Raw genomic sequence first — 23,871 nt, 5'->3', positions numbered from 1 at the left:
AATAAACAGAAAATGAAACTAACGACGCTACAGACCTGAACATGTGAACATAGAGACAACGAACGCAACGAACAGGAACAATCACCCACAAACAAACAGTGAGAACAGCCTACCTAAATATGGTTCCCAATCAGAGGAAACGTAAAACACCTGCCCCTGATTGAGAACCATATCAGGCTAGTTGACAACCCTAAACCAAACATAGAAACACATAACATAGAATGCCCACCCAGCTCACGTCCTGACCAACTAAACAAGACTAAACAAAGGAAATAAGGTCAGGAACGTGACACAGGTTTGTAGGCCTCCTTGCTCGCACACGCTTTTTCAGTTTTGCCCACCAATTTTCTATAGGATTGAGGTCAGGGCTTTGTGATGGCCACTCCAATAACTTGACTTTGTTGTCCTTAAGCCATTTTGCCACAACTTTGGAAGTATGATTGGGGTCATTGTCCATTTGGAAGACCCATTTGCGACCAAGCTTTAACTTTCTGACTGATGTCTTGAGATGTTGCTTCAATATATCCCCATAATTTTCCTCCCTCATGATGCCATCTATTTTGTGAAGTGCACCAGTCCCTCCTGCAGCAAAGCACCCCCACAACATGATGCTGCCACCCCCGTGCTTCATGGTTGGGATGGTGTTCTTCGGCTTGCAAGCCGCCCCCTTTTTCCTCCAAACATAACGATGGTCATTATGGCCAAACAGGTCTATTTTTTGTTTCATCAGACCAGAGGACATTTCTCCAAAAACGATGATCTTTGTCCCCATGTGCAGTTGCAAACCGTAGTCAGGCTTTTTATGGCGGTTTTGGAGCAGTGGCTTCTTACTGGCTGAGCGGCCTAACAGGTTATGTCGACATAGGACTCCTTTTACTGTGGATATAGATACTTTTGTACCTGTTTCCTCCAGCATCTTCACAAGGTCCTTTGCTGTTGTTCTGGGATTGATTTGCACTTTTCGCACCAAAGTACGTTCATCTCTAGGTAACAGAACACGTCTCCTTCCTGAGCGGTATGACGGCTGCATGGTCCCATGGTGTTTATACTTGCGTACTATTGTTTGTACAGATGAACTTGGTACCTTTAGGCATTTGGAAATTGCTCCCAAGGATGAATCAGACTTGTGGAGGTCTATAATTTTTTTCTGAGGTCTTGGCTGATTTCTTTTGATTTTCCCATGATGTCAAGCAAAGAGGCACTGAGTTTGAAGGTAGGCCTTGAAATACATCGACAGGTACACCTCCAATTGACTCAAATTATGTCAATTAGCCTATCAGAAGCTTCTAAAGCCATGACATCATTTTCTGGAATTTTCCAAGCTGTTTAAAGGCACAGTCAACTTAGTATATGTAAACTTCTGACCCACTGGAATTGTGATACAGTGAATTATAAGTGAAATAATTTGTCTGTAAACAATTGTTGGAAAAATTACTTGTGTCATGCACAAAGTAGATGTCCTAACCGACTTGCCAAAACTATAGTTTGTTAACAAGAAATGTGTGGAGTGGTTGAAAAACGAGTTTTATTGACTCCAACCAAAGTGTATGTAAACTTCTGACTTCAAATGTAAGTAAAACCACAAGTCCAAATCCCTACCTCCATCTGTGGCTAATTTAGGATAGGGCCAATTTTAGCTAGCTAGCTACCAGAGGACAACAAAACAACAAGATGTTTCTATCGATGACGTATTTCTCTGAAGCTTCCCTGAAAGCTTCAGGGAAGTCCTCTGGTAGCTAGCTAGCTCACTCAGTTTAGCTCAATGCAGATTGGCTATTATTTTATTTAAAAAATGTATTTCAAGGGAGGCCAAATGCTCGCTGGCTTTCCTTGCATTCATTACCTATGAGGCAAAAATGTCATACTCTTTATGACCAGACTGCATCAGATAGATGGCCTACACATTCAGAGAGAAAGGGGTGCTGTTTTGCTTTCTCCGGTGTGATACATTCAGAGATTAAATTAAATTTTATGCTTTTTTCTTGGTAAAATTTGCAAATTGCAATGCAAATTGTCCGGGAAGCCATTTGATTACCTGTTCAGGAGTCTTATGGCTTGGGGGTAAAAAACTGTTGAGAAGCCTTTTTGTCCTCGACTTGGCACTCCGGTACCACTTGCCATGCAGTAGTAGAGAGAAGAGTCTATGACTGGGGTGGGGTCTTTGACAATTTTTAGGGCCTTCCTCTGACACCGTCTGGTGTAGAGGTCCTGGATGGCAGGCAGCTTAGCCCCAGTGATGTACTGGGCTGTACGCACTACCCTCTGTAGTGCCTTGCGGTCGGAGTCCGAGCAATTGCCGTACCAGGCAGTGATGCAACCAGTCAGGATGCTCTCAATGTTGCAGCTGTAGAAGCTTTTGAGGATCTGAGGATCCATGCCAAATCTTTTTAGTTTCCTGAGGGGGAATAGGCTTTGTCGTTCCCTCTTCATGACTGTCTTGGTGTGTTGGGACCATTCTAGTTTGTTGGTGATGTGGACACCAAGGAACTTGAAGCACTCAACCTGCTCCATTACAGCCCCGTTGATGAGAATGGGGGCATGCTCGGTCCTCCTTTTCCTGAAGTGCACAATCATCTCCTTAGTCTTGGTTACGTTGAGGGATAGGTTGTTATTTTGGCACAACCCGGCCAGGTCTCTGACCTTCTCCCTATAGGCTGACTCGTCGTTGTCGGTGATCAGGCCTACCACTGTTGTGTCGTCTGCAAACTTAATGATTGTGTTGGAGTCGTGCCTGGCCATGCAGTCGTGGGTGAACAGGGAGTACAGGAGGGGACTGAGCATATAATCCAGAAGGCGAGGTCAGTACAGGTACATCAAAGCTGGGACCGAGAGACTGAAAAACAGCTTCTATCTCAAGGCCATCAGACTGTTAACAGCTATCACTAACATTGAGTGGCTTCTGCCAACATACTGACTCAAATCTCTAACCACTTTAATAATAAAAAATTGGATGTAATAAATGTATCACTAGTCACTTTAAACAATGCCACTTTATATAATGTTTCCATACCCTACATTACTCATCTCATATGTATATACTGTACTCTATACCATCTACTGCATCTTGCCTATGCCGTCCGGCCATCGCTCATCCATATATTTATATGTACACATTCTTATTCATTCCTTTACACTTGTGTGTATTAGGTAGTTGTTGTGAAATTGTGAGATTACTTGTTAGATATTACTGCATGGTCGGAACAAGAAGCACAAGCATTTCACTACACTCGCATTAACATCTGCTAACCATGTGTATGTGACCAATAAAATTTGATTTGATTTGAGCTTTGAGGGTACTATGGTGTTGAACGCTGAGCTGTAGTCAATGAATAGCATTCTCACATACAGTAGGTGTTTATTTTGTCCAGGTGGGAAAAGGCAGTGTGGAGTGCAATTGCAGATTGCATCATCTGTGGATCTGTTTGGGCGGTATGCAAATTGGAGTGGGTCTAGGGTTTCTGGATTAATGGTGTTGATGTGAGCCATTACCAGCCTTTCAAAGCACTTCATGGCTACAGATGTGAGTGCTACGGGTCTATATTCATTTAGACAGGTTGCCTTCGTGTTCTTGGGCACAGGGACTATGGTGGTCTGCTTGAAACATGTTGGTATTACAGACTCAATCAGGGACATGTTGAAAATGTCAGTGAAGACACCTGCCAGTTAGTCAGCACATGCCCAGAGCACATGCCCTGGTAATCCGTCTGGCCCCGCAGCCTTGTGAATGTTGACCTGTTTAAAGGTCTTACTCACATCGGCTACGGAGAGCGTGATCACACAGTCGTCCGGAACAGCTGATACTCTCATGCATGCCTCAGTTTTGCTTGCCTCGAAGTGAGCATAGAAGTGATTTAGCTCGTTTGGTAGGCTCGTGTCACTGGGCAGCTCGCGGCTGTGCTTCCCTTTGTAGTCTGTGATAGTTTGCAAGCCCTGCCACATAAGACGAGCGTCGGAGCCGGTGTAGTACGATTCAATCTTAGCCCTGTATTGACCCTTTGCCTGTTTGATGGTTCGTCGCAGGGCATAGCAGGATATTTTATAAGCTTCCGGGTTAGAATCCCGCACCTTGAAAGCGGCAGCTCTACCCTTTAGCTCAGTGCGAATGTTGCCTTTAATCCATGGCTTCTGGTTTGGGTATGTACGTACAGTCAATGTGGGGACGACTTCCTCGATGCACTTATTGATAAAGCCGGTGACTGATGTGGTGTACTCCTCAATGCCATCGGAAGAATCCCGGAACATGTTCCAGTCTGTGACAGCAAAACAGTCCTGTAGTTTAGCATCTGCTTCATCTGACCATTTTTTTTATAGTCACTGGTGCTTCCTGCTTTAATGTTTGCTTGTAAGCAGGAATCAGGAGGATAGAATTGTGGTCGGATTTATCAAATGGAGGGCGAGGGAGAGCTTTGTACGGGTCTCTGTGTGGAGTACAGGTGATCTAGAATTTTTTTCCTTCTGGTTGCACATTTAACATGTTGATGGAAATTAGGTAGAACTGATTTAAGTTTCCCTGTATTAAAGTCTCCGGCCACTAGGAGCGCCGCCTCTGGCTGAGTGGTTTCCTGTTTGCTTAAATCAGTTCTACCTAATTTCCATCAACATGTTAAATGTGCAACCAGAAGGAAAAACATTCTAGATCACCTGTACTCCACACAGAGACCCGTACAAAGCTCTCCCTCGCCCTTCATTTCCTTATACAGCTGACTAACTGCGGTCTTAGTGCCAGCATCCGTCTGTGGTGGTAAATAAACAGCCACTAAAAGTATAGCTGAAAACTCTCTAGGCAAGTAGTGTGGTCTGCAATTTATCACAAGATACTCTACCTCAGGCAAGCAAAATCTAGAGACTTCCTTAGATTTCGTGCACCAGCTGTTGTTTACAAATATGCACAGACCGCCCCCCCCTCGTCTTACTGGAGTGTGCTGTTCTATCTTGCCGGTGTAGGGTATATCCCGCTAGCTGAATATCCATGTCATCATTCAGCCACTATTCCGTGAAACATAAGATATTTCAGTTTTTGATGTCCCGTTGGTTGGATATTCGTGATCGTACCTCGTCTAATTTATTGTCCAATGATTGCACGTTGGCGAGTAATATTGACGGTAACGGCAGCTTTCCCACTCGCCTTCTGCGGATCCTTACGAGGCATCCCGCTCTGTGTCCTCTGTACCTGCGTCTCTTCCTCTTGCAAATAACTGGGATGTTGGCCTTGTCGGGTGTTCGGAGAATGTCCTGTGCGTCCTGCTTGTTGAAGAAAAAATCCTTGTCTAATCCGAGGTGAGTGATCACTGTCCTGTATCCAGAAGCTCTTTTTTTGCCGTAAGATACGGTTGCAGAAACATTATGTACAAATAACGCAAAAAACTCCCACATAATAGCATATTTGGTTGGGCGCCCGTAAAACTGCTGCCATTTCTTTTGGCGCCATTTTAGAAGAGACCTCTTCTACTTTTATTTATGAGAGGTATTGACATGTTGAATGCACCGAGCTGTCTGTCTGAACTACTGGCACACAGCTCGGACACCCATGCATACCCCACAAGACATGCCACAAGAGGTCTCTTCTCAGTCCCCAAGTCCAGAACAGACTATGGGAGGCACACAGTACTGCATAGAGCCATGACTACATGGAGCTCTATTACACATCAAGTAACTGACGCAAGCAGTAAAATTAGATTTAAAAAACACCTTATGGAACAGCGGGGACTGTGAAGCAACACAAACATTGGCACAGACACATGCACGCGTGCACGCGTGCACGCGTCTGTGCCAATGTTTGTGTTGCTTGCACGCACGCCAATGTTTGTGCCAATGTTTGTGTTGCTTGCACGCACGCACGCACGCACGCACACACACGCACACACACACACTGTAGATATGTGGTGGAGGAGGGGCCTGAGGGCACACAGTGTGTTGTGAAATCTGTGAATGTATTTTAATGTTTAAAAAATTGTAGAAACTTAATTTTGCTTGACCCCAGGTAGAGTAGCTGCTGCTTTGGCAGTAGCTAATGGGGATCCATAATAAATACAAAATACAAATACAAAAATCTACACTGATTGAAGTGTATTTAACAAGTGACATCAATAAGGGATCATAGATTTCACCTGGTCAGTCTATGGCATGGAAAGAGCAGGTGTTCTTAATGTTTTGTACACAGTGTATATGCAACCCTTTTTTTCATGTTGTACCAAGTAGATTTTTTTTCACTTCGGAATTACCTATCCCAAATGTCTTCAATTGGATTACAAACAATTAAATACATGGAATGGCATCAAACACTTGGAGACCATGGGTTTAATGTATTTGATACCATTCCACAATACCGCTCCAGTCTTTACCACAAGCTCGACCTCCCCAATTAAGGTGCCACCAACCTCCTGTGGTGTGTTGTAACTGACTGTGTCTGTCCCCGACAGTGACTGTATCTAACTGAGTTGTCTGTGTCCCTCTGTTATAGGTCAGCTGAAAGAGCACTCAATGGGCCAGGCCCTGAGGACAGTCCTGATGGTGTTCCTGGGGTTGTATGCTCAGTACTGGCTGTTGATCCATGTCTCTGGGTTCCAGTGTCTTTACAGCACCCTCCTCTGTATGCTGCTCTGCAGGGCTATGTTCTCCCTGCCCTACATACACGTTAACATCTTCCAAGTGAGAAAGCATGTACACACATTGATTTAGGCAAGCACACACACGCACCCTCAGCAAAGTATATAATCAATGGGTAACTGATGTTTTGGCTAGTATTATTTGGCTAGTAGGGAGCACCAGTTATGAAGGAAAAAACATCTCCTCCAATATGTTGTTTCTCCATTTGTGTTACTATTGATGGCAGCAGTCTTGTCTCCATCCTCCCCGGTACTCCCACTGTGGGTGCCTGCTTGTATTTTGTCCTATTTCACATATGTACAAGTGTGTATTAATGCACATGTGAATTTGACCCTGTACTGTTAAGACCATTGTAGAGGCATTTAACTGAATGGTGGGTCCATAGAGATAGAATAACATCTGTCTTTGGGTAGACCTCCCGCAAACAGATTATGCCAGACTCTGCATCTCATCTTCTACTACATTGCAAATGTGTCCAGGGCAGCAAAATCATGCCGACAGTTTCTCTCTGGGTATCTTTCCGTTCAATGAATCAGTGGGGGCTCACACACACACCCACACACCTTTCCATTAAACCGTTCTCTCCTGTTCTGTACAGCACATCGGCCTGCCTATGTTCTCCCCGACCTGTCGGCCCAAGAGGATTTACCAGATGACCCACGGGGTTCTGAACCTTCCTCGGAACCCCCTGCTGGACTGGATCTTCGGACACTCCCTCATCAACTGTCACGTGGAACACCACCTGTTCCCCTTCCTCTCCGACAACATGTGTCTCAAGGTACAATGCAGACAACGTGCACCTCAATACAATACAACATGTGTCTCAAGGTACAATGCAGACAACGTGCACCTCAATACAATACAACATGTGTCTCAAGGTACAATGCAGACAACGTGCACCTCAATACAATACAACATGTGTCTCAAGGTACAATGCAGACAACGTGCACCTCAATACAATACAACATGTGTCTCAAGGTACAATGCAGACAACGTGCACCTCAATACAATACAACATGTGTCTCAAGGTACAATGCAGACAACGTGCACCTCAATACAATACAACATGTGTCTCAAGGTACAATGCAGACAACGTGCACCTCAATACAATACAACATGTGTCTCAAGGTACAATGCAGACAACGTGCACCTCAATACAATACAACATGTGTCTCAAGGTACAATGCAGACAACGTGCACCTCAATACAATACAACATGTGTCTCAAGGTACAATGCAGACAACGTGCACCTCAATACAATACAACATGTGTCTCAAGGTACAATGCAGACAACGTGCACCTCAATACAATACAACATGTGTCTCAAGGTACAATGCAGACAACGTGCACCTCAATACAATACAACATGTGTCTCAAGGTACAATGCAGACAACGTGCACCTCAATACAATACAACATGTATCTCAACGTACAATGCAGACAACGTGCACCTCAATACAATACAACATGTGTCTCAAGGTACAATGCAGACAACGTGCACCTCAATACAATACAACATGTGTCTCAAGGTACAATGCAGACAACGTGCACCTCAATACAATACAACATGTGTCTCAAGGTACAATGCAGACAACGTGCACCTCAATACAATACAACATGTATCTCAAGGTACAATGCAGACAACGTGCACCTCAATACAATACAACATGTGTCTCAAGGTACAATGCAGACAACGTGCACCTCAATACAATACAACATGTGTCTCAAGGTACAATGCAGACAACGTGCACCTCAATACAATACAACATGTGTCTCAAGGTACAATGCAGACAACGTGCACCTCAATACAATACAACATGTATCTCAAGGTACAATGCAGACAATGTGTATCTCAACATACAACGTGTCTTAAGGTACAATACAGACAACCAGGGTTGGGGTTAATTCCAATTATATTTCTAATTCCAAATTTTATTCTAGTATTCAAGCAGGAAGTGGAAAATGATATTGTAATTGAATTGAAATTGCAGCAATCTACATTTTTTTTATTGGAATTTAATTAGAATTTAGTCTTAATTTGATTTAAAATTGTACATTTGAATTGAACAAGAACCATCCTTGGAATGGAAATGGAATTTAGACTGTCTGAATATTTATTGAATTGGAATTCTGTCAGGACCCGGTGAGAGAAACAGTCACTAATAGTCGGCAGAACCCAGAAGATGAGGCAGACTCAGCAGTACTAGAGATGGTGGTTTAATAAAAGGACAAGATCTTCAGGCAAAGAATATAAATCCACCACGTCCAAAAATAAAGCCAAGAGGCACAAAATGGATATCCTCCAAAATACAAAGAAACTCCACAAAGTGGTAAAAACAGCAGGGAAAAACAAACCTCAAAAGACTACTCAAAAATACACAAGCACTAAACCAGAGAACCTCTGGAAAATCCAATAAGAGAAATATGTTCACAACAAGGCTGGGGCTGGGTGCTAACATACAAACACTGAGCAAAGAACTGAGGAACACACAGGGTTTAAATACTAACAAGGGAACGACACACAGGTGCAAACAATAATAAGAGCAAGGAAAAAACTAAAGGTACAAAAAAGGTGCAATGGGGACATCTAGTGACCAAAACCTGAACAGTCCTGGCCAAAACCTGACAGAATCCCCCTCCTAGGAACGGCTCCTGACGTTCCTACCAGCCTTCTCAGGGTGGAGGGCCCTGAACTGACGAATGAGGTCAGGGTCCAGTATGTCCTTGGCAGGAACCCAGGAGCGCTCCTCGGGACCGTAGCCTTCCCAGTCCACCAGATACTGCCAGGACCGCTGCACCCGGCGGGAATCCAGTATCCGGTGGACGGTATAAGCCGACTGGCCTCCGATGACACGGGGCGGAGGGGGAGGTCTGCCTGCCGGGATAAGGGGAGAAAAAACAACAGGTTTTAATAAAGAAATGTGAAATGTTGGATTGATCTTAAGGGATCTGGGTAAGTGCAGGCGAAAAGTAACGGGATTGACTCTCCTGGCAATCTTAAAGGGACCGATGAATCTCTGGGACAGCTTACGAGACTCCACCCGTAGCGGTAAGTTCTTTGTTGAGAGCCATACTCTCTGGCCGGGGTACAGGGTAGGACCGGGACGGCGACGTCTGTTGGCTTGTCGCTGGTACTGCTGTGAGGAACGCAGAAGATTAAGACGGGCCTTCTTCCACGTAAGCCGACAGCGTCTGATGAACCTCGAGGCTGAAGGCACTCTGACTTCTGCCTCCTGGTCCGGGAACAATAGAGGAGCATAGCCAAACTGACACTCGTGCGGGGATATACCAGTGGAGGAGGAGCACAAGGTGTTGTGCGCGTACTCGGCCCAAACAATGAAGGATGACCATGTGGACGGGTTGTTGGAAACCATACATCTGAGGGTGGTTTCCAGCTCCTGATTCATCCTCTCGGTTTGGCCGTTGGACTCCGGATGGTACCCTGAAGATAAACTGGCCGTGGCCCCTATGAGTTGGCAGAAGGCCTTCCAAAACCTTGAGGCGAACTGGGGACCTCTGTCGGAAACGATATCTTGCGGAATGCCAAAGACTCGGAACACATGGTTAATCACCAACTCAGCTGTTTCCTTGGCAGAAGGTAATTTGGTCAAGGGAACAAACCTGGCCGCCTTAGAAAACCTGTCGATGATGACTAGGATAGTAGTATTACCATGGGACGGAGGAAGGCCAGTAATAAAGTCCAACGAGATATGGGACCAGGGTCGGTGGGGAATAGATAAAGGGTGAAGGAGTCCTTGAGGGCGGAGGTGAGAAGATTTGCCCTGGCAGCACACGGGACAGGCCTTGACGAAAGTGGCAACGTCTTCTCTTATGGTGGGCCACCAGAACTTACGCTGAATGAACTCCAAGGTGCGACCTACGCCCGGGTGACAGGTGAGGCGAGAGGAGTGCCCCCACAGAAGGACTTGGGATCTTGCTGCCTTGGGAACAAACAACCGATTGGCAGGACCTCCCTTAGGACCCGGTTCGATGGCTTGAGCTTGTCTCACGGTATCCTCAACTTGCCACGAGATTGGAGCCACGATCTTAGCGGCAGGAAGAACAGTCATGTCAGTATCTTCTCGAATGGCAGGAGAGTAGACTCGTGACAAGGCGTCCGGTTTGAGATTCTTCGACCCGGGTCTATAGGTGAGGATAAACTGGAATCGGCTGAAGAAAAGAGACCATCGAGCTTGTCTGGAGTTCAACCGCTTCGCCTGCTGGATATACTCCAGATTTTTGTGGTCCGTAAGCACTTGAAATGGTTGAGAAGCCCCCTCGAGCCAGTGTCTCCATTCCTTCAATGCCATCTTAACCGCTAGGAGTTCACGATCCCCCACATCGTAATTCCTCTCGGCCGGGGTAAGCCGGTGAGAGAAGAAGGCGCAAGGATGAAGCCTCTTGTCTTCCCCCCTCTGAGACAGGACAGCTCCAACACCAACCTCTGATGCGTCTACCTCCACCACAAAAGGTTCATCCGCCGTCGGTAGTGTCAGGATGGGAGCAGAGAGGATGCGCTGCTTGAGTCCTTGGAAGGCCGTCTCAGCTTCTCTTCCCCACAGAAACCTTGTGTTGCCACCCTTGGTTACAGCTGAGAGAGGGGCTGCCACCGAGCTGAAGTTCTTGATGAACTTGCGGTAAAAGTTAGTGAAGCCCAGGAAACGCTGAACTTCCTTAACGGACTTGGGGGTGGGCCAATCCGCTACCGCCCCTACCTTCTTGGGGTCCATCTGGACTCGACCGGGTTCCACTACAAATCCCAGGAATTGTACTCGAGAGGAATGGAATTCACACTTTTCCGGCTTAACGTACAAATGGCTGTCTAGGAGGCGTTTGAGCACTTGTCTGACATGCTTAGTGTGTTCTTGAAGGGAGCTCGAAAAGATGAGGATGTCATCCAAGTAAACAAACACGAAAATGTTAAGCATATCCCTAAGCACATCGTTTATGAGCGCTTGGAACACAGCCGGGGCGTTGGTCAGGCCGAAGGGCATCACCAAGTATTCGTAGTGACCAGTAGGCGTGTTGAAAGCGGTCTTCCACTCGTCACCGGGTTTGAACCGCACAAGATGGTATGCGTTCCGTAGGTCAAGCTTAGTGAAGACCACTGCTTCCTGGAGCAGCTCAAAGGCTGTGGCCATAAAGGGTAGCGGGTAGCGGTTACGGACGGTTATGGCATTAAGTCCCCGGTAGTCGATGCAAGGTCGTAATCCACCGTCTTTTTTGGCCACAAAGAAAAACCCTGCTCCCGCCGGCGAGGTGGATGGACGCATGAGGCCTGCTGCCAGAGCGTCCTTGATGTAGGTATCCATAGCAGCTCGTTCGGGAGGAGATAGGGAAAAGATCCGACCCCTGGGGGGGCAGGTGCCCGGAAACAAGTCGATGGGGCAATCGTAAGGTCTATGGGGTGGTAGTTTGGTGGCCCTCTGTTTGCTAAATACCGGTTTGAGGTCATGGTAACACTCGGGAACTCGGGACAGGTCGATGGATTCTAGAGACTCGGGAGGGGAACTCGGGGAACTAGGGAAGATACAAGTGGCTTGGCACGTAGGACCCCACTGCTTGATAGTGCCCACAGACCAGTCGATGTGAGGGTTATGGCTGTGAAGCCAGGGGTATCCAAGGACGAGAGGGAACTCGGAACACGAGGTCAGATGAAAGTTCATCACTTCCTGGTGTTGGGAAACTGAAAGTCGCAAGGGGGTAGTGACACGAGTGACAAGTCCAGATCCCAAAGGGCTTCCATCCAACGTAGTAACCCTTATGGGGTCACTAAGAGGTTCAGAGGGAACGCCATTCTCCTTCGCCCAAACACCATCCATGAAGTTACCTGCGGCTCCAGAGTCTACCAAGGCTTGAAGGGGAAGCTCGTGGTTGTCCCAGGAAAGGGTAACTGGAATAAGCAGGCGGGAGTTGGATGGATGGGAGGAGGTTATGTTTCCCGTTACAGTCCTCCCAGGCCTGCACGGGAGAGTGCGTTTTCCCTGGAGCCCGGGACACGTGGAGAGGAAATGGCCCGGTTTGCCGCAATATAGACAGCATCGCTCCCTTATCCGGCGGTCTCTCTCAGCCTGGGAGATGCGTCCAACCTGCATGGATTCCGGTGGAGTCAGCGAGGATAAAGGTGGAGACTCGGAGCTGGGACCGATAGGAGCTAGGGTGAGAGATCTACGGTTGAGCTCTCTCTCTCTCAGACGCTGGTCTATGCGTGAAGCCAACTTGATCAGGGACTCGAGGTTGTCCGGTGGTTCCCGAGTGGCCAGTTCATCTTGGATGGTGTCGGAAAGACCCTTCAAAAAACACACTGTGAGCGCCTCGTCGTTCCAGCCACTCGCTGCTGCCACCGTGCGGAACTGGATGGCATAGTCCGTCACGCTGCGCCGACCTTGGCTGAGAGTCAGGAGCTGTTTGGCTGAGTCAGGACCCCTGGTGGGATCTTGAAACACTCGCTTGAATTCTTCAGCAAAGGTAGAGTAGCTGGCACAGCAGGGACTTTGGGCATCCCACACAGCAGTAGCCCAGGCTAGGGCTTTTTCCGACAGCAGGGTGATGATATATGCTATCTTGGACCGGTCGGTGGGAAACGACGAGGGTTGCAGCTCGAAGGAGAGAGAACATTGGGTGAAAAACCCCTTACAAACACTCGGATCACCTGAGAACCGTTGGGGAGGCGGCAGACGAGGTTCAGCCAGGGGGTTAACTGCCACGGGCACTTGAATCTGATGAACTGGAGCAGAAGCGGTTGCAGGGGAAAATTGATCAGAAATCTGTTTTATGGAAGTCATCATCTCCGACAGAAGTTGAGAATGTCCAGCCAGTAAGGCCTCTTGCTGAACCAGAGCAGCTTCGTGACGTTGGACAGTCCCCTCGTGGTGGGACAGCATGGGAAAAAAGTCCTGGGTACTGGCTGCCTCTGGGTTCATTTTAATGGCTCAGTGTTTCTGTCAGGACCCGGTGAGAGAAACAGTCACTAATAGTCGGCAGAACCCAGAAGATGAGGCAGACTCAGCAGTACTAGAGATGGTGGTTTAATAAAAGGACAAGATCTTCAGGCAAAGAATATAAATCCACCACGTCCAAAAATAAAGCCAAGAGGCACAAAATGGATATCCTCCTAAATACAAAGAAACTCCACAAAGTGGTAAAAACAGCAGGGAAAAACAAACCTCAAAAGACTACTCAAAAATACACAAGCACTAAACCAGAGAACCTCTGGAAAATCCAATAAGAGAAATATGTTCACAACAAGGCTGGGGCTGGGTGCTAACATACAAACACTGAGCAAAGAACTGAGGAACACACAGGGTTTAAATACTAACAAGGGAACGACACACAGGTGCAAACAATAATAAGAGCAAGGAAAAAACTAAAGGTACAAAAAAGGTGCAATGGGGACATCTAGTGACCAAAACCTGAACAGTCCTGGCCAAAACCTGACAAATTGAAGAAGAAACCATCCTTGGAATGGAATTGAAATTGAATTGGAATTTAGACTGAATTTTTATTGGAAAATAAAAACATGGAATGGAATTTTATTTTATAATTTTAAAACTGGAATTGTGTTGTAATTGTTCAAATTCCAGTTACTGGAGGTGATGCATTTAGCATTAAAATTGAATACAAATTTTGTTTTCAATCGATCAAGTAATTATAATTGAATACGCACAGTACTAATATATACATAACATCTATATAATTATATGCAATTTCTTTATGTTTACCAATGAGGAGTTGACATGCAAAAAAATTCTGGCTAGGTTATTTTGATCCATTTAAAGAGATAGTTCACCCTAATAACATATTGGTTTCCTTACACTTAAGCAGTCTATGAACTATTACATTGTAATTTTGTAATTTGGGTGAGCTTAAAGGTGAATAATGGAAAATTTCAAAAATGTGGAGACGGGAGCAATTGCGGCCTGCAATTTGGGGCATTCCTGCATGTAGAACCCCACTTTATACTTCCATTGGTCAGTATTTAAGCTAGGACAGGCGGGAGGGGCGCTCCAGTACAGTAGGTGGCGTTAATGCATAATATTGTGGATGCCAGCCACCGATAGCTAGCGGTAGCTAGCCGCCGATAGACAATGGTAGCTAGCTAACCGTACATCGGTAGACAGTGTCCTTCGTCCCTGCCTGTCGGGCACTGTTTATGCAGGAACCAATGGGATGCTTGAGGGGGGGGTTGTTCATGAAGGACCCAATGGGATGCGAGAGGGGGGGGCGTTCTTGCAGATGAAGGAAGGCCCACATGCAGGAACGCCCCGAATTGCGGGCTGCAGATGCACACTATTGAAAATGTGTCTGTGTTCCTAAACTCCTCTGACTCATTGTTGGACTGTCTGTCAAAGTGCGCACCTCTCTCACAGGGAGAGTGAGGTAGAGCGAGAGTGAGAGCTACGTCACAGGGTTATACGATCCCCCACTCACTGCAGTGCTAGATAGAACTTTGTTGAATAACACAAATGTACGACATAAATATAAAAGTTCTGTCACAGCGGAAATACTATACTGAACAAAAAAACATAAATGCAACATGCAAAGATTTTCTAAGATTTTACTGAGTTACAGTTCATAAGGAAATCAGTCAATTGAAATTAATTAATTAGGCCTTAGTCTATGGATTTCACATGGCTGGGAATACAGATATGCATCTGTTGGTCACAGATACCTTAAAAAAAAGTAGGGACCTGGATCAGAAAAAAACAGTCAGTATCTGGTGTGACCAGAATTTGCCTCATGCAGAGCGGGACATCTCCTTCACACACAGTTTATCAGGCTGTTGGTTGTGGCCTTTGGAATGTTGTCCCACTCCTCTTCAATGGCTGTAAGAAGTTGCTGGATATTGGCGGGAACTGGAACACGCTGTCAAACATGTCAATCCAGAGCATCCCAAACAAGCTCAATGGGTGACATGTCTGGTGAGTATGCAGGGCATGCTCACCAGACATGTCAGCTTCCAGGATTTGTGTACAGATCCTTGCGACATGGTGCCGTGCATTATCATGCCTAAACATGAGGGGGTGGCAGCGGATGAATGGTATGACAATGGGCCTCAGGATCTCGTCACGTTATTTCTGTGCATTTAAATTTCCATAGATAAAATGCAATTGTGTTTGTTGTCTGTAACTTATGCCTGGCCATACCATAACCCCACCGCCACAATGTGGCACTCTGTTCACAACAGTGACATCAGCAAACCACGTGCCCACATTCCTGCAGTCAGCATGCCAATTGCATGCCAATTGCACTCTCCCTCAAAACTTGAGACATCTGTGGCATTGTGTTGTGTGACAAAACTGCACATTTTAGAGTGGCCTTTTATTGTCCCCAGCACAAGATGCACCTGTGTACTGATCATGCTGTTTAATCATCTTCTTGATATGCCGCACCTGTCAGGTGGATGGATTATCTTGACAAAGTAGAAATGCTCACTAACAGGGATGTAAACAAATTTGTGGCCAATTTTTTTGAGAAATAAGCATTTTGTACGTATGGAAAATGTTGGGGATCTTTTATTTCAGCGTATGAAACATGGGACTAACACTTTGCATGTTGCATTTATATTTTTGTTTAGTGTAAATTCCGGAAGTCCAATCGATTGTGAGATATGGCATATACATTTTATATGAAACATTTGGGTCGCGGGTTCACAATTGTACCTTCTATGAAACCTCTGCCAAGCAAGGAGGAAAGGAGCCAACCTAATCCCGCCTGCCACTGCAACCCCATTGGACATAATTTCACCTGCCAATCAACATTGTCCATCTTCCCTCTGACTGTATTCTCGTTGCATCGTGGGATCAGATAATTATGGCAAAATATATCTACTAAAATGAGAGTGAAACATAACGTGTGTGTGCAACATAACGTCCACTTCATAGGATAACACAGTATATGGGCTAAAAGTCTATTTTATGTAACAAATGTTTCATTAGATTGGAACTTTACTACAGTAGCCAGCTGACAGCGACATAGCCGCGTTAAGTAGTTTGGGGTGGGGGGCTGGAAAAATGTTTTTTCCCCCGTTGCAGACGGCTATATAGGTCTACAAATATAGGACTATTAAAGGCCCAGTGCACTACTTTTGTGAAAAAATATATATTATTAAAAATATACATATTTCTTTTTCAGGGGGTGCTGCACAGTGGCGATTTTGGCATGTAAATCTTGGTGGGGCAAACTCATTTATTTTTATTTTTATGCATGCCAGCAAAGCCCCTACACAACACTAAAAAATACATTAATTGGACTTTAACGGTGACAAACGGTGCCCGCAAACTGTTAGGGCCTACATAAAGCTATCCCAACAGCAGAGTCCCAACACCTTACCACTCTTACACCTGGCTATCAGCAGAGCCTTGTCTGGCAGCGAAACAGTTCATTCATCCTCATTTACTGCCTTAAAAAAAACACAGATGATATGGTTGACTTGCTTAAACAAATGTGGTTTCTACTGACAATTGAGATGTGGCATAAGTGGACGACGAGCGGATAAGAGGCAATCCGTAATTTCGATTAAGACATTATTAATGAGCGAGCTAGGACAGACATTATTCCGTGACTTTTAGATTACTTTCACCTTAATAAGAGGCATTAGATGAAGACAAAAATTTATGTTACCAATTGAATGACATCTATTGCAGGATAAATAAATGTTAAAGTTTACAAAGCTGGTAATATATGGATGATATATTTTACTTTATGGGTTGGTTATGTAGGCTTCTTCTAACCAATCGCTTTCTACTAATATAATAATACGATTAAATGATATCTTTACATTAAAAACCAAAGTCTATCAGAATTCCAATCATTCCAATAAATATTATACTCATTGATCTTCAAGAATAGAACTTGGACATATGGAAGTATAGGTTAGCCTAATTGTTTTACCTGAGCATGACCTAAGGACTTATTAGCCAGCACTACTCTGATGTTTATGATTTAGTTGTCATGGAGGCCTGATTGGGCTCATTGATTTGAGTTGAAAAATAAATGCTGCGCTCATGGAATGGCATGATTTGAGTACTACTGAAAAGTGCTATTTACATGTGAAAAATGAATGCCATATGCTGCATTTGTTATAGGCCTATTGTTTACCTTTTTGTTGGTGACACTTTGATATCTTGATAATATGCAGCTGTTTAAAGGGCAAATCCACAGATGAAACAACAACCAAATGGTCACAATCTCTGTTTTGGTAAAAAGCTGAGGGATGGGCCTGGAGAAATGTAACCACTCTCAGATTAATAGACAGAGCTATGGATCCAAGGACTGAACATCCGTGATATCAAAAGTACTCAATTAGTACTTGGTAGCATTATCTTTAAATCGTTTCACTTGGGTCAAACATAAAAATGTTTGACCCAAGTTAACAAATTAAAGGCAATGCTATCAAATACTTATTAAGTGTATGTAAACTTCTGACCCACTGGGAATGTGATGAAAGAAATACAATCTGAAATAAATCATTCTCTCTACTATTATTCTGACATTTCACATTCTTAAAATAAAGTAGTGATCCTAACTGACCTAAGACAGGGAATTTTTACTTGGATTAAATGTCAGGAATTGTGAAAAACTGAGTTTAAATGTATTTGGCTAAGGTGTATGTAAACTTCTGACTTCAACTGGATGTACGTGTAACTGATAGATCCACACACACTCTCACACACACACACGCACTACATGTTAATGTAAGTAAAATGTAAAGTTTCTTTGTCTATATTGTCTTTATCGTTATGTGTCGGACCCCAGTAAGACTAGCTGTCGCAATTAGCGTCGGCTAATGGGGATCCTAATAAATCAAATCCATGATCACGTCACCAGAATAAGACCTTTGATATTTATTGGAATGGAGCATCAAGCACGTCACTTTGCACATTGACTACCCTGTGAAGTTCATCATAACTTATTTAATCTGTAGCCTAATAAACTGCATGCTTTCCCTATGAGTCGTAGTGTGAGGACCACACAACATGTCATTGCGTGACTCCAAGTTTACCTCAATATTATGGTTATTACATCAATATTTGAGCATAAAAGCATTTCCACTGACATTTCTCGCACAATTCATTTTACCGAAACAAAAAGATCCCACCTTGTCTAAAGTATTTTGTTTTGTCAACATTCGTAAAGTTTATCTGACATATACTTTACTTGCATAAAAAGGTTGGATGGAAACCTGGTTACAGAAGCTTCTTTCAAGAAAATGACATTCACTTTCACCTCTAAATTATGTGGATCTTTGTGAGAACTGTTGATGTAGAAAATGGCTTTATAAAATAAATGTTGTTGATTAATATGAACCCTTTTCCTTTCCTACCTCCTCTCCTCTCAGGTAAAGCCCATCGTGTCCCAGTATCTGAAGGAGAAGGAGCTCCCATACCAGGAGGATAGCTACCTCTCCCGTCTGCAGCTCTTCTTTCACAAGTACCAGGAGCTCATGGTTTTCGCCCCACCCATCACAGAGCTGGTGGGGGTGCAGTAATGGAGCAGAGAGGTGGAGGATGAGGCAGAGGACAGGAAACAGGGAATATACCATCTACTAACCCATGCTGCTGTGTGTAGTCACTGAATTAAGAGACTGCTACCACTGTCCTACTGTATCTAGGAGGATCATTCTTTAAGTGCACAAACTCCAACTAACTGACATTAACATAGCAATATACAGTGGGGAGAACAAGTATTTGATACACTGCCGATTTTGCAGGTTTTCCTACTTACAAAGCATGTAGAGGTCTGTAATTTTTATCATAGGTACACTTCAACTGTGAGAGACGGAATCTAAAACAAAAATAAATGCAATTTTATTACTTAAAAATCATACAATGTGATTTTCTGGATTTTTGTTTTAGATTCCGTCTCTCACAGTTGAAGTGTACCTATGATAAAAATTACAGACCTCTACAAAAACCCACTGGGCACATACCGGTTGAATCAATGTTGTTTACACGTCATTTTAATGAAATTATGTTGAACCAAAGTGGAATAGACTAATTGATGTCTGTGCCCATTGGGAACAATAATAAGGCACTTTATGGGATACATACACTACCATTCAAAAGTTTGGGGTCACTTAGAAATGTTCTTGTTTTTGAAAGAAAAGCACATTTTATGTCCATTAAAATAACATCAAATTGATCAGAAATACAGTGTAGACATTGTTAATGTTGTAAATGACTATTGAAGCTGGAAATGGCAGATTTTTTTTATGGAATATCTACGTAGGCGTACAGAGGCCCATTATCAGCAACCATCACTCCTGTGTTCCAATGGCACGTTGTGTTAGCTAATCCAATTTGTGGGTTTTATTACAGGTTCAAAATGGCCAGAAACAAAGACCTTCCTTCTGAAACTCGTCAGTCTATTCTTGTTCTGAGAAATGAAGGCTATTCCATGCGAGGAATTGCCAAGAAACTGAAGATCTTGTACAATGTGTGTACTACTCCCTTCCCAGAACAGCGCAAACTGTCTCTAACCAGAATAAAAAGAGGTGTGGGAGGCCCTGGTGCACAACTAAGCAAGAGGACAAGTACATTAGAGTGTCTAGTTTGAGAAACAGAAGCCTCACAAGTCCTCAACTGGCAGCTTCATTAAATATTACAGGCAAAGCACCAGTCTCAACGCACAGAGCGACTTACAGTAGTGAGTGCATAGTTTCATACTGGTGCCCCGTGGGAATCGAACCCGTTGCAAGCGCCATGCTCTACCAACTCTACCTTCATGGGACCAGCTCTTCACACTATAATACAGGCCAGTTTATGATCTAACATAGCAATAAAACATAACATAAACTAGGTTTACCACCAGAGGTGTGTTTCCGTCAAACAGACTAGTTGCGGATAAAAAAGTATGTGCGTGATTACATAGTGCACATGAAAATTACTTTTGTGGTTAAGTTCCCATGTACCAAATAAAAAACACAAGTCAAATGAGTTTCCATCGCAATTTCAACTCTACCGATGGTTTTGTTACAAAAACTCTTGCACAATCTGATTTTACATTTACATTTACATTTAAGTCATTTAGCAGACGCTCTTATCCAGAGCGACAAATTTTGGCACATACTCTCTAGACAAGACTTCACTGATAAACTGGATAGGGGGTTCTGTGATGAGATATGGATAGAATGTAATTTAATTTAATAATTGGCAGCCAAGAACCGATCATCATGTCACGAGCATTCAAATAATAGCCTTCCCTCGATATTTAGCCAATTGGACATTTACATGATCACCGTGCACTTAACCACCATGTGAAGTTCATCATTACTTATTTTATCTGCCTATAAACTTTTAATGCTTTTCCACTACGTGGTGGTAGGCCCATATCGCGTGACTCCAAGTTTACTTCGATATGATGGTTATTATATCAATATTTTCTGCATAAAGGTGTTTCCATTGCCATTTCTAGCATAATTAATTTTACAGACACAAAAAGATTCCACCATGTCGAACAAAACTAACTGTCTGTTGACATTTATGAAATTGTATGGACATTTCCTGTTTCTATAAACCCTGTCGTGACCTTTTTATGTGTCAGGTAATTCTTCCGCATGAAGAATTTTGAATGACACTGAGGGGCAGCCTGAGGCTGATGCCGTGCAGGTGTTTGTACACATGCATATACACACACTCTCATTCAAATAAACACATACAAGAACACACACATACATGTAATAGTGCCATGCACACAAACATATACAGTTGGCATTGCTGTTATGATTTTAGTTGTCCTTGATGTAGTTTGTTTTAAATGATTTTGTTTAATTCTTTTTTGCATTGTTGTTTGCTGTTTTCTTCTGTCTTTTTCTTTTTTCTCTTTAGTTCATTCTCTTGGTTGTTGGTGCTTTGGGGGGTTCTTGGGGGTGAGGAATGGAATTAATTGTACACAGATTTCTTTCGAACTTCATGGAATTATAGACAGACTGTGTTTGATGATTACTCTGCCAAGAGCTGTGACTTGAATAAACGAAATGACTGAGATTGCGTCACAAATGGAACCCTATTCACCACTCTATAGCCAATAAGGCTCTGGTCAAAAGTAGTGCACGATATAGGGAATAGGTTGCCATTTAGGACGTAACCTAAATGCTGCTTTAACTGACTATAAGGAGATTAGTCAAGACCTCTGAATTGACCTCTTTTTACCATAGACAGATGTTGTTGTTGTTGAGTTATGTGAGTGCCGTTTATTTTGCAGTGTCTTTAATTCGAAAGCACATCATTGTTTGCACTAATTAGATTCTATATGAAATAAATAATGTAATAATGTCCATTCAAGTGTGCCATGTTTACTTTTAAAGAAATTACATGGCAAAACAAGATCTAGCCTACCAGCTGAGACATTGTAGTTGCTACATAAAAGACCAGTTTTTATTGCAAGTAAATACCACATGGGGTTTAGATTATAAATGCTAAATACCGGTAGGGAATAGTGGGGTATATTGACACAATGGTTAGTTGTTTCTAGGAAACACAAAATGAATCATGTGACCAAATATTTAGGAAGAGGTCATCATTTCATGGAGTCAGTCTGGTATGCAAGTTAAGTCCAAAAAACAGATTTTCACAAAGTCAGATTAATGTATTGTGTTGTAGGTTTTATTATGCGTGTATCTAAACCAAAGTAGATTGTTTTATATATCCGTTGGGGTCTCTATAAGCTACAATATGAGGTCCTAAACCTAGTATGAAAGTGCATCCTTGTAGCTGTGTGGGCTAATATAGTCAAAATGTTCGCCTTGGAGTAAGTTGAGCCAATGGCCATGGGGTAAGTTGAGCCAATGGCCACCATACAAATGATGTTATTTTGTCAGTTTAATGCATAATATGCATAGTATTTCTGCAATGTGTCATGCATATGAACTAAAAATAATGCATTTTTCTTGTTACAGAGCAGACATCATCATGCAGCGTGTATACAAATGTAGAAGTACATTCGAGAAGCAGTAAGGGATAAAAAAAAATGACTGAATGACACTGAAGAGGTTTGTTTTCTTTTTTGTCAATGTACATGTCCCAGCTAGCATATTTGGTTCATTGGAAGTTGTGGGAAGAATACATTTTTGGTTTCCCATTGATCTGGTAATGAAGCCATAAGTTTCCTGACCAGTAAAACTAAAATGTTTTTTAAATGTTCTGAGATCAGAAGTGAAAATGTAGCCTGTTCTGGGAACGTTCCTTTGTAGGTTGCAGGTAGGTTCTGAGAATGTTTTACTATGGTTCCCTGAAAATTATAGGTTGTTTGAAGGAAATTAAATAGCGTTTCCTAGTACATGTTTCAATAAGACTTTAAAAAACACTGCTAGCGTAGGTTAAAAATTCAAGCACAGATAGGACACATGGAAATGAATTTGCTTAGACATTAATCATGCAAATACATTTCTTTATTTTATTGTGGCACAGCATCGGTGAGATTTGATCCTACGTATGATCTTCTGTTTTCTATCCATGGAATTAGTCCACTGCGCCATCATACAAAGCAGTTACTTTCAGTCTCTTCAAACAGACCCCATTTCAAAGGAAACAAGCACTCATTAAGATCAGGTGTGGCCAATTAGTAGGCATGGCCAACATACCTGAACACACAAGATAGAGGATTGACAGAGTTTTGTTGACACTGAGAATGGAATGTATATGTTTTTAAATCACATTCTTAGAACATTAGTAATGTTTTCTTGTGGTTTTCATGGAAAGTTGTCTTAATGTTCTGAGAACATGACTTTATATAGAACCATGAGAAATCCTGTAGAAAACATTATACTTACGTACTGAAATTCCCACCTAAGAAACATATGGTTCTCAGAATGTTATGTGCTAGCTTGGTATCTTGTACCATTCCCAGAATGTTGTGGGAAGGTTGTATGCAAAATAACCATAGGACAACCATGCTCTCACCAAGCTCTAAGAAACACATGCTAGCTGGGGTACCTGTGCTAAAGAGAGGAAATTATAGAGTAGCAGAGGCACACAAGTTCTTATCTGATGACATCAAATGCCGAATACAACAGGTGTAGACCTTACAGTGAAATGCTTACTTACAAGCCCAAGAAAAACAAGTGTTAAGAAAGTATTTACTAAAATAAACTGAAGTAAAAAATAATAAATGAAATAAAAAATAAAAATAATTAAGAAGCAACAATAAAATAACAGTACCGAGGCTATATACAGGGGGTACCGGTACAGAGTCAATGTGCGGGGGCACAGGTTAGTCGAGGTAATTGAGGTAATATGTGCAGGTAGCGGTAAAGTGACTATACATG

General features: G+C 43.3%; 1 protein-coding gene across 1 annotated transcript in view; it reads left to right on the top strand.

Annotated features, from left to right (window-relative positions):
- Positions 1 to 21,882, top strand: part of LOC139571232 (fatty acid desaturase 6-like) — a 32,159-nt gene extending 10,277 nt beyond the window's left edge. The window contains exons 4-6 of the mRNA XM_071393895.1: positions 6,461 to 6,648; positions 7,205 to 7,384; positions 18,946 to 21,882. Of these exons, the coding sequence (XP_071249996.1) occupies positions 6,461 to 6,648; positions 7,205 to 7,384; positions 18,946 to 19,095 (518 nt within the window). The 3' untranslated portion in view covers positions 19,096 to 21,882. The remainder of the gene's footprint in view (positions 1 to 6,460; positions 6,649 to 7,204; positions 7,385 to 18,945) is intronic.
- The last annotated feature ends 1,989 nt before the right edge of the window (positions 21,883 to 23,871 follow it).

This window comes from Salvelinus alpinus, chromosome 3, assembly GCF_045679555.1.
Source record: "Salvelinus alpinus chromosome 3, SLU_Salpinus.1, whole genome shotgun sequence".
In the NCBI taxonomy this organism is placed as follows: Eukaryota; Metazoa; Chordata; class Actinopteri; order Salmoniformes; family Salmonidae; genus Salvelinus; species Salvelinus alpinus.
Note: the sequence above shows the minus strand (reverse complement) of the source record. Positions and strands in the feature narration are given on the sequence as shown.